Source organism: Dermochelys coriacea, chromosome 5 (assembly GCF_009764565.3).
Source record: "Dermochelys coriacea isolate rDerCor1 chromosome 5, rDerCor1.pri.v4, whole genome shotgun sequence".
NCBI lineage: Eukaryota > Metazoa > Chordata > Testudines > Dermochelyidae > Dermochelys > Dermochelys coriacea.
In genome coordinates, this window is record NC_050072.1 from 122802766 (window position 1) to 122816616 (window position 13851).

Below are 13851 nucleotides of genomic sequence, written 5' to 3' on the forward strand. Positions count from 1 at the left end.
TAACTGGAGAACTGCTGAAACCTGAGGAGATGGAAACTGAAAGCTAAACTGAGAGGAATGGATATCTTAGATGGAATAAATAATAATTCAACCTTTCTTTGCTAAAACTAAAAATTCCAGTGCTTAATGGAATGTAGAGATAAAATGCCTCTGAAGAGTCAAAATCCTCATGCCTTCAGTTAGGGTGAAAGGTTATAATGCCCGTTTTTGGGGGTGGGAGGAAAATGAATCTCAGACATCTAGCAAATCCAGGCTTGACCTTCTTTCTGAGGCTTTAAAAAAACAAAAAGCAGCAAGCCTATCTATCCCTTCTCTCTAGGTCATGGGAAATCTTTCAGGCCTTTAAATCTGGTGTCATTGTCATTATTTCTTTATAGTGCCTTTATAGACCCTCTGTGGACCACCTTTCTGATACATGTGTCCAAGAACAACCAGTGCTGCTCATATTGCAAAATGTATTTGGGATACTAAAAATGCTCATAGTCCAGTGGTTTGAAAAACCAAACCAGAAAGCTAGTTCTTATTATAGGAATTTCACTTGAGTGGTGAAGCTGATACACTGGAGGCTAGAGAATTTGGCAAATAGAATTGTTCTAAACAAATCAAGCTGGCGTCCATGTGATGGTTACTAATTTAGAATGTGCTGGAGGAGGAGTGTTTACCTTACTCTATCTTTTTTTTAATAACTTGCTGGTTAGATGCCAAGGTGGCATAGATGAATGAACAAACATGTTTTACTCCTTGGTTCTAGAAATGCTAATACGTTTCTCTCCTCTAGCCTGACCAACTTATTGAGGTTGCTTAAGACAGTTATTTATGCAGGTGTCAATCTGCCAAGTGTTAAAATGTTCCCAGTGGTCTCCTAGATAGCATGTGAGAACTGGAAAGTAAGCTGCGTCTTACTGTGTCCTGGATAATATCAGCATAGTGATAGAATCCCAGAAGATTAGAGTTGGAAGAGACCTCAGAAGGTCAACTAGTCCAATACCCGGCTCAAAGCAGGACCAACCCCAACTAAATCATCCCAGCCCAGGCTTTGTCAAGCTGGCAGGCTGGCTCTAGGCACCCCCAGCTAAGCAAGCCGGTGCCTGGGGAGGCACTACTGAAGGGGCGGCACTTCAGCTGTTCTTGGGGTAGCACTCTGGCAGCAGCCCCGGCTGCAATTCAGCAGCAGCCCCTCTCCATTGTTTTCAGCGGCGACTCTTCTGACTTGGGTCTCGTCAGCAGCAGCAATTCTGTGGCAGCTCACTCCGATGTTCCTGTTCTCTCCGGCGGTGGCGTATTCGACAGGTGGTGGGTTTTTTTTTTTTTGTTTTTTTTTTTTTTTTTTGGGTTGTTTCTTTGCTGCTTGGGGCAGCAAAAAACATAGAGCTGGCCCTGCAAGATAGATTCCACCACCTCCCTAGGTAACCCATTCCAGTGCTTCTCCAGCCTCCTTGTGAAATAGTGTTTCCTAATAGCCAGCCTAGACTGCCTCCACTGCAAATTGAGACCGTTGGTCCTTGTTCTGTCATCTGCCATCACTGAGAACAGCCGAGCTCCATCCTCTTTGGAACCCCCTTTCAGGTAGTTGAAGGCTGCTATCAAATCCCCCCTCACTCTTCTCTTCTGCAGACTAAATAAGCCAGTTCGTTCAGCCTCTCCTCATTAGTCATGTGCCCCAGCCCCCTAGTAATTTTCATTTCCCTCTGCTGGACTCTCTCCAACTTGTCCACATTCTTTCTGTAGTGGGGCCCCAAAACTGGACACAATGCTCCAGATGCGGCTTTACCAGTGCCGATAGAGGGGAATGATCACTTCCCTCAATCTGCTGGCATTCCTACTAATGCAGCCCAATGTGCCGTTAGCCTTCTTAGCAACAAGGGCACACTGCTGACGCCTATCCAGCTTCTCGTCCACTATAATCCCCAGGTCCTTTCTGCAGAACTACCGCTTAGCCAGTCAGTCCCCAGCCTGTAGCAGTGCATGGGATTCTTCCGTCCTAAGTGAAGGACTCTGCACTTGTCCTTGTTGAACCTCATCAGATTTCTTTTGGACCAGTCCTCCAATTTGTCTAGGTCACTCTGGACCGTATCCCTACCCCCTAGCGTATCTACCTCTTCCCCCCAGCTTACTATCATCTGCAAACTTGCTGAGGGTGCAATCCATCCCGTCATCCAGATCATTAATAAAGATGTTGAACACAACTGGCCCCAGGATTGACCCCTGGGGTATACTCGGCTTGATACCAGATGCCAACTAGACAGGGCTGTTGATCACTACCCATTGAGCCAGACAATCTAGCCAGCTTTCTATCCCCCTTATAGTCCATTCATCCAATCCATACTACTTTAACTTGATGGCAAGAATATTGTGGGAGACCGTATCAAAAGCTTTGCTAAAGTCAAGGTATATCACATCCACCGCTTTCCCCATATCCACAGAGCCAGTTATCTCATCATAGAAGGCAATCAGATTGGTCAGGCGTGACTTGCCCTTGATAAATCTGTTGACTGTTCCTGATTCCTTTCCTCCAAATGCTTCAAAATGGATTCCTTGAGCACCTGATCCTTGATTTTTCTAGGGACTGAGGTGAGACTGACTGGTCTGTAGATCCCCAGATTCTCCTTCTTCCCTTTTTAAAAGATGGGCACTATATTTGCCTTTTTTCCAATCATCTGGGAGCTCCGCGATCATCATGAGTTTTCAAAGATAATGGCCAATGGCTCTGCAATCACATCAGCCAACTCCCTCAGCACCCTCGGATGCATTAGATCTGGTCCCATGGACTTGTGCATGTCCAGCTTTTTTAAATAGTCCGGAATCTGTTTCACCACTAAGGGCTGCTCACCTCCACCCCATACTGTGCTGCCCAACAGGCCAGAGCTGGAAGAAAAAAATAGCATTTTAAAATTGGGTTAGTATGAGTAATTAAAGTATTCTCTTTGGATAAATGAGATGTGGCTGGAAAGCCTCTGTTTTGTGTACAGAACATGTACAGTTGATTACTGTCATAAAGTAGCCTTGTTCTTGGCAGAACTATAATCCTGAAGAATGATACTAAGGTCAGAAGGGACCATTATGATCTAGTCCGACCTCCTGCACAACGCAAGCCACAGAATCTCACCCACCCACTCCTGCGAAAAACCTCTCACCTATGTCTGAGCTAGTGAAGTCCTCAAATTGTAGTTTAAAGACTTCAAGGAGCAGAGAATCCTCCAGCAAGTGACCCATTCCCCATGCTACAGAGGAAGGCGAAAAACCTCCAGGGCCTCTTCCAATCTGCCCTGGAGGAAAATTCCTTCCTGATCCCAAATATGGCGATCGGCTAAACTCTGAGCATATGGGCAAAATTCACCAGCCAGATATCCAGGAAAGAATTTTCTGTAGTAACTGAGATCCCACCCTATCTAACATCACATCAGAGGCCATTGGGCACATTTACCATGAATATTTAAAGATCAATTAATGACCAAAATCATGTTAACCCATCATACCATCTTCTCCATAAACGTATTGAGTTTAATCTTAAAGCCAGATAGGTCTTTTGCCCCCACTGCTTCCCTTGGAAGGCCATTCCAAAACTTCATTCCTCTGATGGTTAGAAACCTTTGTCTAATTTCAAGTCTAAACTTCCTAATGACCAGTTTATATCCATTTGTTCTTGTGTCCACATTGGTACTGAGTTTAAATAATTCCTCTCCCTCTCCGGTATTTATCCCTTTGATATATTTATAGAGAGCAATCATATCTCCCCTCAACCTTCTTTTAGTTAGGCTAAACAAGCCAAGCTCCTTGAGTCTCCTTTCATAAGACAAGTTTTCCATTCCTCAGATCATCCTAGTAGCCCTTCTCTGTACCTGTTCCAATTTGAATTCATCCTTCTTAAACATGGGAGACCAGAACTGCACACAGTATTCCAGGTGAGGTCTCACCAGTGCCTTGTATAACGGTACTAAAACCTCCTTATCTCTACTGGAAATACTTTGCCTGATGCATCCCAAGACTGCATTAGCTTTTTTCACGGCCATATCATATTTGGTGGCTCATAGTCATCCTATGATCAACCAATACTCAAGGTCCTTCTCCTCCTCTGTTACTTCTAATTGATGCGTCCCCAGCTTATAACTAAAATTCTTGTTGTTAATCCCTAAATGCATAACCTGACACTTCTCGCTATTAAATTTCATCCTATTACTATTACTGCAGTTTACAAGGTCATCCAGATCCTCCTGTATGATATCCTGGTCCTTCTCTAAATTGGCAATACCTCCAAGCTTTGTATCATCTGCAGACTTTATTAGCACATTCCCACTTTTTGTGCCGAAGTCAGTAATAAAAAGATTAGTCCCAAAACTGTTCCCTGAGGAACTCCACTGGTAACCTCCCTCCAGCCTGACAGGTCACCTTTCAGTATGACCTGCCGTAGTCTCCCTGTTAACCAATTCCTTATCCACCTTTCAGTTTTCATATTGATCCCCATCTTTTCCAATTTAACTAATTCCCCATGTGACACAGTATCCAACACCTTACTGAAATCTAGGTAAATTAGATCCACTGTGTTTTCTTTGTCTAAAAAATCTTACTTTCTCAAAGAAGGAGATCAGGTTGGTTTGGCACGATCTACCTTTTGTAAAACCATCTTATATTTTGTCCCATTTACCATTGACTTCAGTGACCTTAACTACTTTCTCCAAAATTTTTTCCAAGACCTTGCATACTACAGATGTCAAACTAACAGGCCTGTAGTTACCTGGATCACTTTTTTTCCTTTCTTAAAAATAGGAACTATGTTAGCAATTCTCCAATCATACAGTACAACTCCTGAGTTTACAGATTCATTAAATTCTTGCTAATGGCCTTGCAATTTCGGGTGCCAATTCCTTTAATATTCTTGGATGAAAATTATATGGGCCCCCCAATTTAGTCCCATTAAACTGTTCAAGTTTTGCTTCTACCTCCAGATATGGTAATATCTACCTCCATATCCTCATTCCCATTTGTCATGCTACCATTATCCCTAAGATCCTCTTTAGCCTTATTAAAGACTGAGGCAAAGTATTTGTTTAGATATTGGGCCATGCCTAGATTATCCTTAACCTCCACTCCATCCTCAGTGTTTAGCGGTCCCACTTCTTCTTCTTCTTCTTTCTTTGTTTTCCTCTTGTATTTATATGGCTATAGAACCTTTTACTATTGGTTTTAATTCCTTTGCAAGGTCCAACTCTACTTGACTTTTAGCCTGTCTCACTTTATCCCTACATGTTCTGACCTCAATAAGGTAGCTTTCCTTGCGGATCCCTCCCATCTTCCACTCCCTGTATGCTTTTTGCTTCTTCTTAATCACCTCTCTGAGATGCTTGGTCTACAAATCCTGCCTATGAATTTTTTCCCCTTTTTTGGGATGCAGGCTTCTGACAGCTTCTGTAGCTTTGATTTAAAATAATCCCAGGGTGCCTCTACTTTTAGATCCATAAATTCTTCAGTCCAATCCACTTCCTTAACTAATTTTCTTAATTTTTGAAATTTGGCCCTTTTTTGAAACCAAAAACCTAGTTGCAGATTTATTTTTTTGTTAATCCTTCTGTTCAGTTTGAACTGAATTAGCTCATGATCACTTGAACCAAGATTGTCCCCTACAACCATTTCTTCTATGAGGTCCCCACTGCTCACCGAAACCAAATCTAAAATGGCAACCCCTCTAGTCGGTTCAGCAACTACTTGATGAAGGAATCCATCAGCTATCGCATCTAGGAAAATCTGAGCCCTATTATTATTAGTAGCACTCGTCCTCCAGTCTATATCTGAGAAGTTAGTCTCCCATGATCACGTAGTTTCCATTAGTATTTACTTCATTAAAAAAGGCTCTATCCATATCCAAATTAGATCCCAGCGTTCTATAGCACACCCCAAACACTATCCCAGGGGAGGCTCTAATAGTTTTCTTCCCTAATTTAATTTTTGTCCAGACTGACTGTCTTGTCCATTCCATCTCTTCTTATTTCTTTACATTCTACCACATCATTGATAAGACAATGACTTAATCACATTGACAATAGAAGATAATGGGGAGACTGCACCTCTAGCTGTGTCCACTTCCTGGCAATGAAAACTGACTGAACTAAGAGTATTCCAGCTAATGCTGTTGTCAAGCTGGCATGCTGATCTGATCTTTTCCAGTCTGGGAAAGTTTGTCTAGTTAAAACCATATATTCATTAGCATTTTTTAAAAAGTATTTTAGGCAGGGCACTTAAAATTTGCCACAGACATGAATGGGAATAGGGTATGGATGGAAAGAATAGCCCTTAAAAGTGGAAAACAAAAGTTAGCCTGTGCCACCCGCGCTGGTCCTGAATGGGGATCTTGTATCCACTAAAATTGCAGCCATTGGCTTATCCCAGTGGTTTTGTACAGCGTAGATCTTGTCCTGATGTGTAGATTCCTGGCCGCCCTGAGACGTGTCCCTGTTGGCATTCTGACACTAGGCATGATAAATGTGCTACAGGGCAGATCTACCCCATCCACGCCAGCATTGGGAGAGAAGTCAACACACCTATTTGAATATCTCCTGGAATGCCCCGTTGTAGACACCACTCGGGAATGGCAAGCTCCTAAGAATGTGGGACTGGAAGGAACCTCCTGGGTCTTTGAGTCCAGTCCCCTGCTATCGCAGGCAACCCTATTTTCTCCCACTTTAAGTTTTTGTGTCGAGCGTTTGAATCCTCTTCAAAGTACCCTTGTATCCCTGTGCTAAAAGAGGAGCATTTCTAGTTCGTCTCAAGTATTAAACAGGTCCTTGGTCAAGCTTAAACACTTAATTTGTTCTGAAAGCTTATTCTTCACTATCCAGTGATGGTCGGGACATTCTATTACTACCTGAATGTCTTGCTGTGTTAATATGCTGAATTTCGTGGTGGTGTTCATCAAAGGACAAAGCCTGACATCCCAAACACACAGTATAAGAGAAGGTACATGTTTTGTTTTTCTTTTTTTCTTTTTAAATCTCTGCATATGGAGTTGGTGAGACTGATGCTGGAATACATCCAGTTCGGTATACACTTGAAACAATTGGAGAGGGGGCAACGAAGACTCACAAATGACTTGTGTGTCTTACAGTGAGGCTTAAAGAGCTCAATCTGTTTACCCTCTCAAAGATTGAGAGGTGACTTGTTTACGATGTAGAAGTACATTCATAGGGAGAAAACATTTAGGCCTTAAAGGGCTCTCTAACTTAGAAGAAAAAGATATAACAAAAACAGAAGCTAAAACCAGACACAAGGCACACACTGAGGGTGATGGTGGATTCTTGGGCTCCATGATGTCCTCAAATCAAGAGCTGATAGTTGGACACTAGTTACTGGACAAAATAAGTTAATTGGATGAAATTCTGTGGCCTGTGTGATACAGGAATTCAGACAAGGTGACCGAACGATCTTTGTCTGGCCTTAAAATCTATGCATTACTGCGGTAGCTCGGGACTCTCTTTCCAGCTGACTTTCATCAGACAGCACTTACTGACACCATGTAAATGTGTATCCCAATGGCACTTCCAACACTCTTCTCTTGGAAATGATTCAGTGAGGGTTTCTGTACTCTGCTGCATGCGGTAGCCACATAACAAGCTATGGCTTCTAGTTTCTCCTTTGGTAGCCAGTCTTCTCTCATCAGGGCATTGAGTTTCTGTTGGAAGATCAGTGAATTCATGAGGGCCCTCTGCCTTATGACCCAAGGGAATCACGAGATAGTTGAGCTCCTAGTGCGCACATACCAAAGCCATGCACTGATCAGAGCCTAGGAGCTGGGACTTGTGAATCGTCTTGTAGGTGCTGTGCAAGCAACTCCTGGCTTGCTTACTTGGCTGCAGCCTATCCAAGGAACATATTGTGTGCATTATTTATTTGTAGTTTTCCTCCAATGAAATTAAACTGAGGTTTTGCAGCTAGGAATTTCTCTGGTTCAGGACATTTCTTGCCCTTACTGTCCATGCCTTCTTCATTAGTGGTTATCTGGAAATTGATTCTAGCTCCAAAATACAGTACTAAAAAATTATGGCTTGAGTCAGAATTGTCTTTGGTGCTCACTTCATCTTGGAGAAATGTCTGCTCAAGGACTGTTACATTGAGTGATGATTTTTAAGTTAGCTAATTATGCAGCCTTGTATAGAAATGAGACTGTACTAAACCTGGGGCTTTGGCAGAGCCCAGCAATGACACATGCATGTTTTTGCCCACCATTAATCTGTCTCTTGAGTAAAAAAGTCATGAGTAATCTTGGTGGTCTTTTTTTTTTTTTTTTAATCCTCTGTTGCTAAAAGTATTTTGCTCTCTCTTGGAATGAGAGAAGATTTCATGCAATTTCCCTTCAAATGTGTACATTTCAGTGGAGTTTTTTTTATCCCAACTTCTCCACCCTACGCATTTTTCACCCTGAGGAAATGTTCTTCTCTGCTAACTCAAAGTAAATCTTAAATAGAACACTTATCTGAATAACTAAACTGACTGTGTTTCCAAATATATTATAAGTGGTACTTCCATGGCCTGAAGCTGAAAAATATTTTTCTCCCATACTGGCATTCCAAGGACTCAATTTGAGGCATGAATTCTGATTGCCAGGCTTGTTTGGTTCTTCCTAGTTTAAGGTAACTAGGCCACTTCGGCTATATGCTCTAAAATGAAAAGGAAAGCTTTGTTTGTTGTATTTCTCAAAATTTTCATTCGTTTTCTAGGGGAAAATGGTCTAATCTCATTTGTTACTATTTCCAGACTACACGGGCAGAGTTTGACTTGCCAGAATACTCCGTACGCCGACGGTACCAGGATTTTGACTGGTTGAGGAATAAGCTGGAGGAATCTCAGCCAACACATCTCATTCCCGTATGTAGTAAGCCAGGGTCAGCTGTTGCTGAACACTTGTGTATTCAGAATGTCTGCTTAAAAAAAAGTGAATCTTCTGGTTGTTCAGCAGTTATGGATTCAAGGTGTGTAAAATGCAAAGCTTCGTTCTATTCTTGTCTTCTAAAGTGGAACATTCTGACTTTAGAAAGCAAAGCAGCACAAAAAGGGCCTGCCCTGATCTGTGCCAGCCAGCTTTGAAATGTTATGGATCTTAAATGCCAAATGCTTGCCCATATGATGCAGCCTAAACCACTAACAATCACCCAGGTTTAACTCTGGTTGAAAGGTGGCATCTTCCTAGCTTCCCTCATAACATGACTAATGTTTAGCGATTCTGTTGGTTAGATACCCTCTTCTGTTTGCCTAGCTGTTGGCTTCTGACAGCACTATCCATTGCCAATGCATTCTCTAAGGCATCACGTTTCCATGTTCCCTTTTTGAGTGGGAACACCCTTCCCTCTGATGCACTTAAAGTTATAGTATCTAGTATTTAAACTACATGCTCTCTGATTTGCATGTGTAAGGGGTTATAAAGAAAACTCCCTACTAACTCTGTTTGTTTGTGCTATTTGGAGGAATCCAAAAGGGAAAGAAACTGACTGTTCCAAATTTTTAGAGAGAGCCTGTGACCTGATCTGTTATGTGTACATTCACTGCTTGGGCTGACAGCTGGGCCTCTGTCCACTGAAAACTTGGCTAAATAAGCCCTAAATAATTATCCCTCTCTCTGAAACTGACAGCCTTGTTACTATGTTTGTGTGTGGTCTGAAAGGATTGGGGTCTCCTTTCTTCCTCTTAACATAGTAGCTGCTTTTCCCCCTGGGCCTTTGAGGATTCTAAGTAAGGTTGCATGAACTCCTGATTGACCACAGGGCAGACTGATGTAAAACATCACTCTTGGTGCGTATAAGGCTCAGTTAGCAATGTGTGTTCCATGTGCTTTGTTACTCAGACTTTTAAAGGGAAATGCTCCTGGAGCTAGGCTGTGTAAGATGCTGAGTGAGCCTTTGCGTACCTAGGAAAGTTGGCTTGTGAGGAGGCTTTCCTTCTGATGATTTCCTGTCTTTTAAATAGTAGTAATCAATTCCCCTCTAGCTGTGTAAAGGGCTGCTAGAAGCACTTCTTGCATCCATTGTGTGAAACCACTCTCTGGACAATGAACTAAAATGCCAACTGTTTTATTAGATGGATTTTTTTTTAAATCTATCTTTTTTTTTGCACCTTTTCTGTTTTTTTTTTTTTTTAATTTAAAGTGCTAGAATAATGCAAAGAAAATCTAGCTATATTATATTGAATTTGGGACCAGTGCAGAGAGCGCTGGCAAACCTGCATCACTGCCCCGCCTACTCTTCCTGGGCCAGCTGAGACTCCACCAATGTAAGTGTGGTGTGAACCTGTGATGATCAAGTACTGAGCACATTGCAGATCACCCTGCAGCTCTTCGTTTTTAACAGTAAATCTCAATTTGCTGTTCCCCTAACCCCCTTTACAAACGGTCACTATTTGTGGACACACAATCTGCATCCCCTTGGGACTGAACAACCTTGACTTAAGAGTTCAGGGCAGGAAAAAAATAAGCCTCATGCTGAACCATCAAGGAGTATGAGGCTTGCCTGAAAAAGCACTACTTAGTATTCTAAGTCTATTTGATTTCACTTCCACATGTGCTTGTCTGGGAATATGAAGCCATGATAAACTTTCACTGATAGTAACAGTGCAGCTGGGACTAAGTTCAGCTACGAAGAGGGATAAATTTTTCCAAATTGGATACAGAGAACTATGTGGTGATGGTCACTCAACTGCTGGCTGCTCCTACACTGGATTCCCTAGCCACAGTACAGTAGCAAAAAATCTTTCGGCAATTCCCTCTAAGTGAGTTCAGTGTTGGAATGTAGCTGGCGGGGCAGGAAGCAACAGCACTCGGTGATTTTTAGTGTGCGCACAGAATGATTTTAGAGTGGTGGGTTTTTTTTGTTCAAGATACAAACGCATCTATCCTTACAGGGTCGTCATAACCCATACGCAAAGTACGCAGCTGCTTGGGGCACCAAATTTTCCTGGTGCCCTGTGCAGCTGTATGCTGCTCCAGCCCCTGCTCCGGCTCTTCCCGCCCCCACTCCCCTGAGCTCTGCAGCAGGGCTGGGCTTGCATTCACCGGCAGCAGGAAGTGCAGCATCCCAGCCCCAGCTGCGCTGCCGGTGAGTGCTGGAGGGTGGTTTTCCCCCTTGCCCCCCAAACCAGCCCCACCCCCCCACGGAGGCCTGGGGCCAGCCCCCCCACTCCTCCCCCACAATGCACCCCCCCACGAGGGGGCTCTGTAGGGCCCCAGAATAGCTAGGGACAGCCCTGTATCCTTAGTATCTGTCACTGCCCTCTTGATGGAATTCTAAGTGTGGGTGATTATTGTAGGCCTTCAGAAAGGAGCGACAAAGGGTAAAACAACAAACATTAATTAGGGTGACCATGCTGGGGTCAAACTTGGGGTGCTGGTTGGGTGTGCTGACAGCTGGGGATGTAAGAGGGCTCATGAGGGTAGAAGGATAGCTCCTCTCTGCCAAAGGCTTCTTAGCCAGGTTTTCTCTTCAAGGCAACCAGCCGCCTGCTGTCTTGAGTTCTGTGTTCTGTCCGTAGTCTCATGCATTCTCTGTATGTAATGCCCATAGCCCAACCGTCCCCCTCGGCTGCCAGTCTCGTGATTCTAACAGTAGACCTGCATAGACATACCAAATTATGGGGCACTCTAAATCCTGTAGTCTTACCCTTGGGCTTCCAGGGCTTTTTAGCTCCAATGTAGTGTGTTGCCACTAGCCCTCTGATTTTATTGTAAGCATATGTTAAGCGGCACAACAGCAGAGGGACTGCATGAAATTGGAGTGGGAGGAAGCCTTGGGTGGGTTTGTGTTTATCCCGCTATTGCTGCACTTTCCCTCCTCTGCCTTAGGGCTGACCTCGTGGCTGGGTGATGTACTAGGTTCCTTCTTTGTGCAGCTGCCTGTGATGGAATCTAGGGCTTCGCAGCTCAGGTGGCAGATTCTCAGAGTATTCCAGCATCTGTCAGACCTCTGAAAGCAAACAAGGGCATGTGGTACAGTGTAGGTGGCTGGATATGAGGGTTGTGTTGAGGCAGGGAGGGCAAAAAACTAGAAGGGATAGGTGGACATACGAGTAGCCTGTTCCATTGAAGCACGAACAAACCAAGTTCCTGGCAGCAAACAGGAGTAATCCTTGTACATGAACATCTAGTCACCCTAGCTATAAAGCACACACAGCCTTTACTTTCATGTTCATTTTTTAGAGTGGTGATTTTTTTCATCTAGGTTAGAATTGAGGAAAATCTATTGTCTCTGCTTGTATTGCCTCCTGGTGGAGCTGTATTAAGCTACGGCACCTGCCCTTCCTAAAAATTCTGAGTGGGGGAAAATGGAGCAATTCCAGAAGCTCTCCAGTTTGACACTGGAGAGTATGGAGCAGTCCACTTACAGGTTACAGATAAATGGCTTCTGTCTGCACCTGCTGTCAGGTTTGCTTAAATGTTTTGTATGCCAAATACCACAGCATATTTGCCATAGAAGCAAATTATTTTAATAATCAGTTTGCACTGTAAGGAAATGTATTGATGATGTACTTGCACACATGTCTTGCATAAGGATCTTTGGTAGCAGTTGAAAAGGGCTTTCTCCTGAGTATCTGGTCTTGCGTGCCTTTTTTCCTTAGGGAAAGGTACAAAATAAATATATTAAGCCAATGAATAATTGAATTCTTCCTCCCCAATCCTCTGAAATCCTACCAGGCCAAATTCTGCTCTTAGACCTGTGCAAGTCCATTGAAGTAATTGTTTGCATAGATGTAATTGAGAGCAGAGTGTGGCTCGTGCAACACCACTGCAGTTCAGTATTGAACTGGTCCATTTTAATAGTTGGGGAAATTACTCTTGTCTCATTTACAGACCTGTATCTTTAAGCCCTTTATGTAAAAGGTTTCAGAATTATATGACTACTTAATTAAAGAACATGGAGTCAGTTTACAGATATTGGAGAATAGTTCAATCCACTAAAGAGCAATCAACTTTGAATATCTCTCCATCGATCTAAATACTAAGTACTGCAATCCAGTGAATAAGTGAGTCATAATTCACTTATTTTTTTTTTCTTGTAATACAATTCCCATGATCTTTAGACTTGATGTATGTAAAAGCCAAGGCGGTTTATATAAAATTCTCCATATAATACATTGTTTTTCCACTTTATGGTATACTGGGTATTGCCAAAGACTAATTGTAATATTTGCAGGACTCTTTTGAAAGTGCTGCTGATTTGCTCTCAAAGTACTTGGCTTTAATTTTGTCACAGGCACTATTGGCTATATAGTAGCATGGATCCTAATCATTTGTGTTTCTAAATGGCCAATTCATTTGCTTTCTTGGAAATTATGTAAATGAACTTATTGGGAGTGGTCAGGTTAAAAAAAAAAAAAACCTTTGTGGGGAAACATAACTGACCTCTGAGTGCATTTTTAAAAACCCTCAATTTTCATTTAAAAAGTAAGGGGTTTGTAATAATTGGTCTATGGCTTCTCGGTGCATTGATTTGATTCCCATTCATTTAAAGAATCGGACTGGTTCAGTGTCTCTCTTCCTCCCCTTTGTGGTGTTGGTGAAGTTGTACGAACTTATCGCTTAGCTGGCATCCTCTCACTGCAGTTATGAAGTATGAGGAAACTCCCTTTTTTTTTTTTTTTTTTTTTTCCCCTCTTCAAGTAACTAATGGATCTTAAGGAAAGAGACTATTATGATTATCGAGTGTGACCTGCAAGAAACATTCCACTGCTCCAACATACCATTGCATAAATCTTATAAAAATGTAAATTTATGGAATTTCTTGTTGAGATATTTGAAGTAAATCATCAAAATTAGAAACTTTCCGAATTCACGTCCAGCACAAACACCTAAGCTTTGTGACTGTCCTAACCATCTGTGGG

General features: G+C 42.6%; 1 protein-coding gene across 2 annotated transcripts in view; it reads left to right on the forward strand.

Moving 5' to 3' along the window:
- The window catches only part of SNX30 (sorting nexin family member 30), a 64327-nt gene that overhangs the window by 21150 nt on the left and 29326 nt on the right, over positions 1–13851 (forward strand). The window contains exon 3 of one of the 2 annotated variants that reach the window (XM_038401677.2): positions 8743–8853. The exons of the other annotated variant lie outside the window; for it this stretch is intronic. Within the exon in view, the coding sequence (XP_038257605.1) occupies positions 8743–8853 (111 nt within the window). The remainder of the gene's footprint in view (positions 1–8742; positions 8854–13851) is intronic. 2 annotated transcript variants of the gene reach the window in all.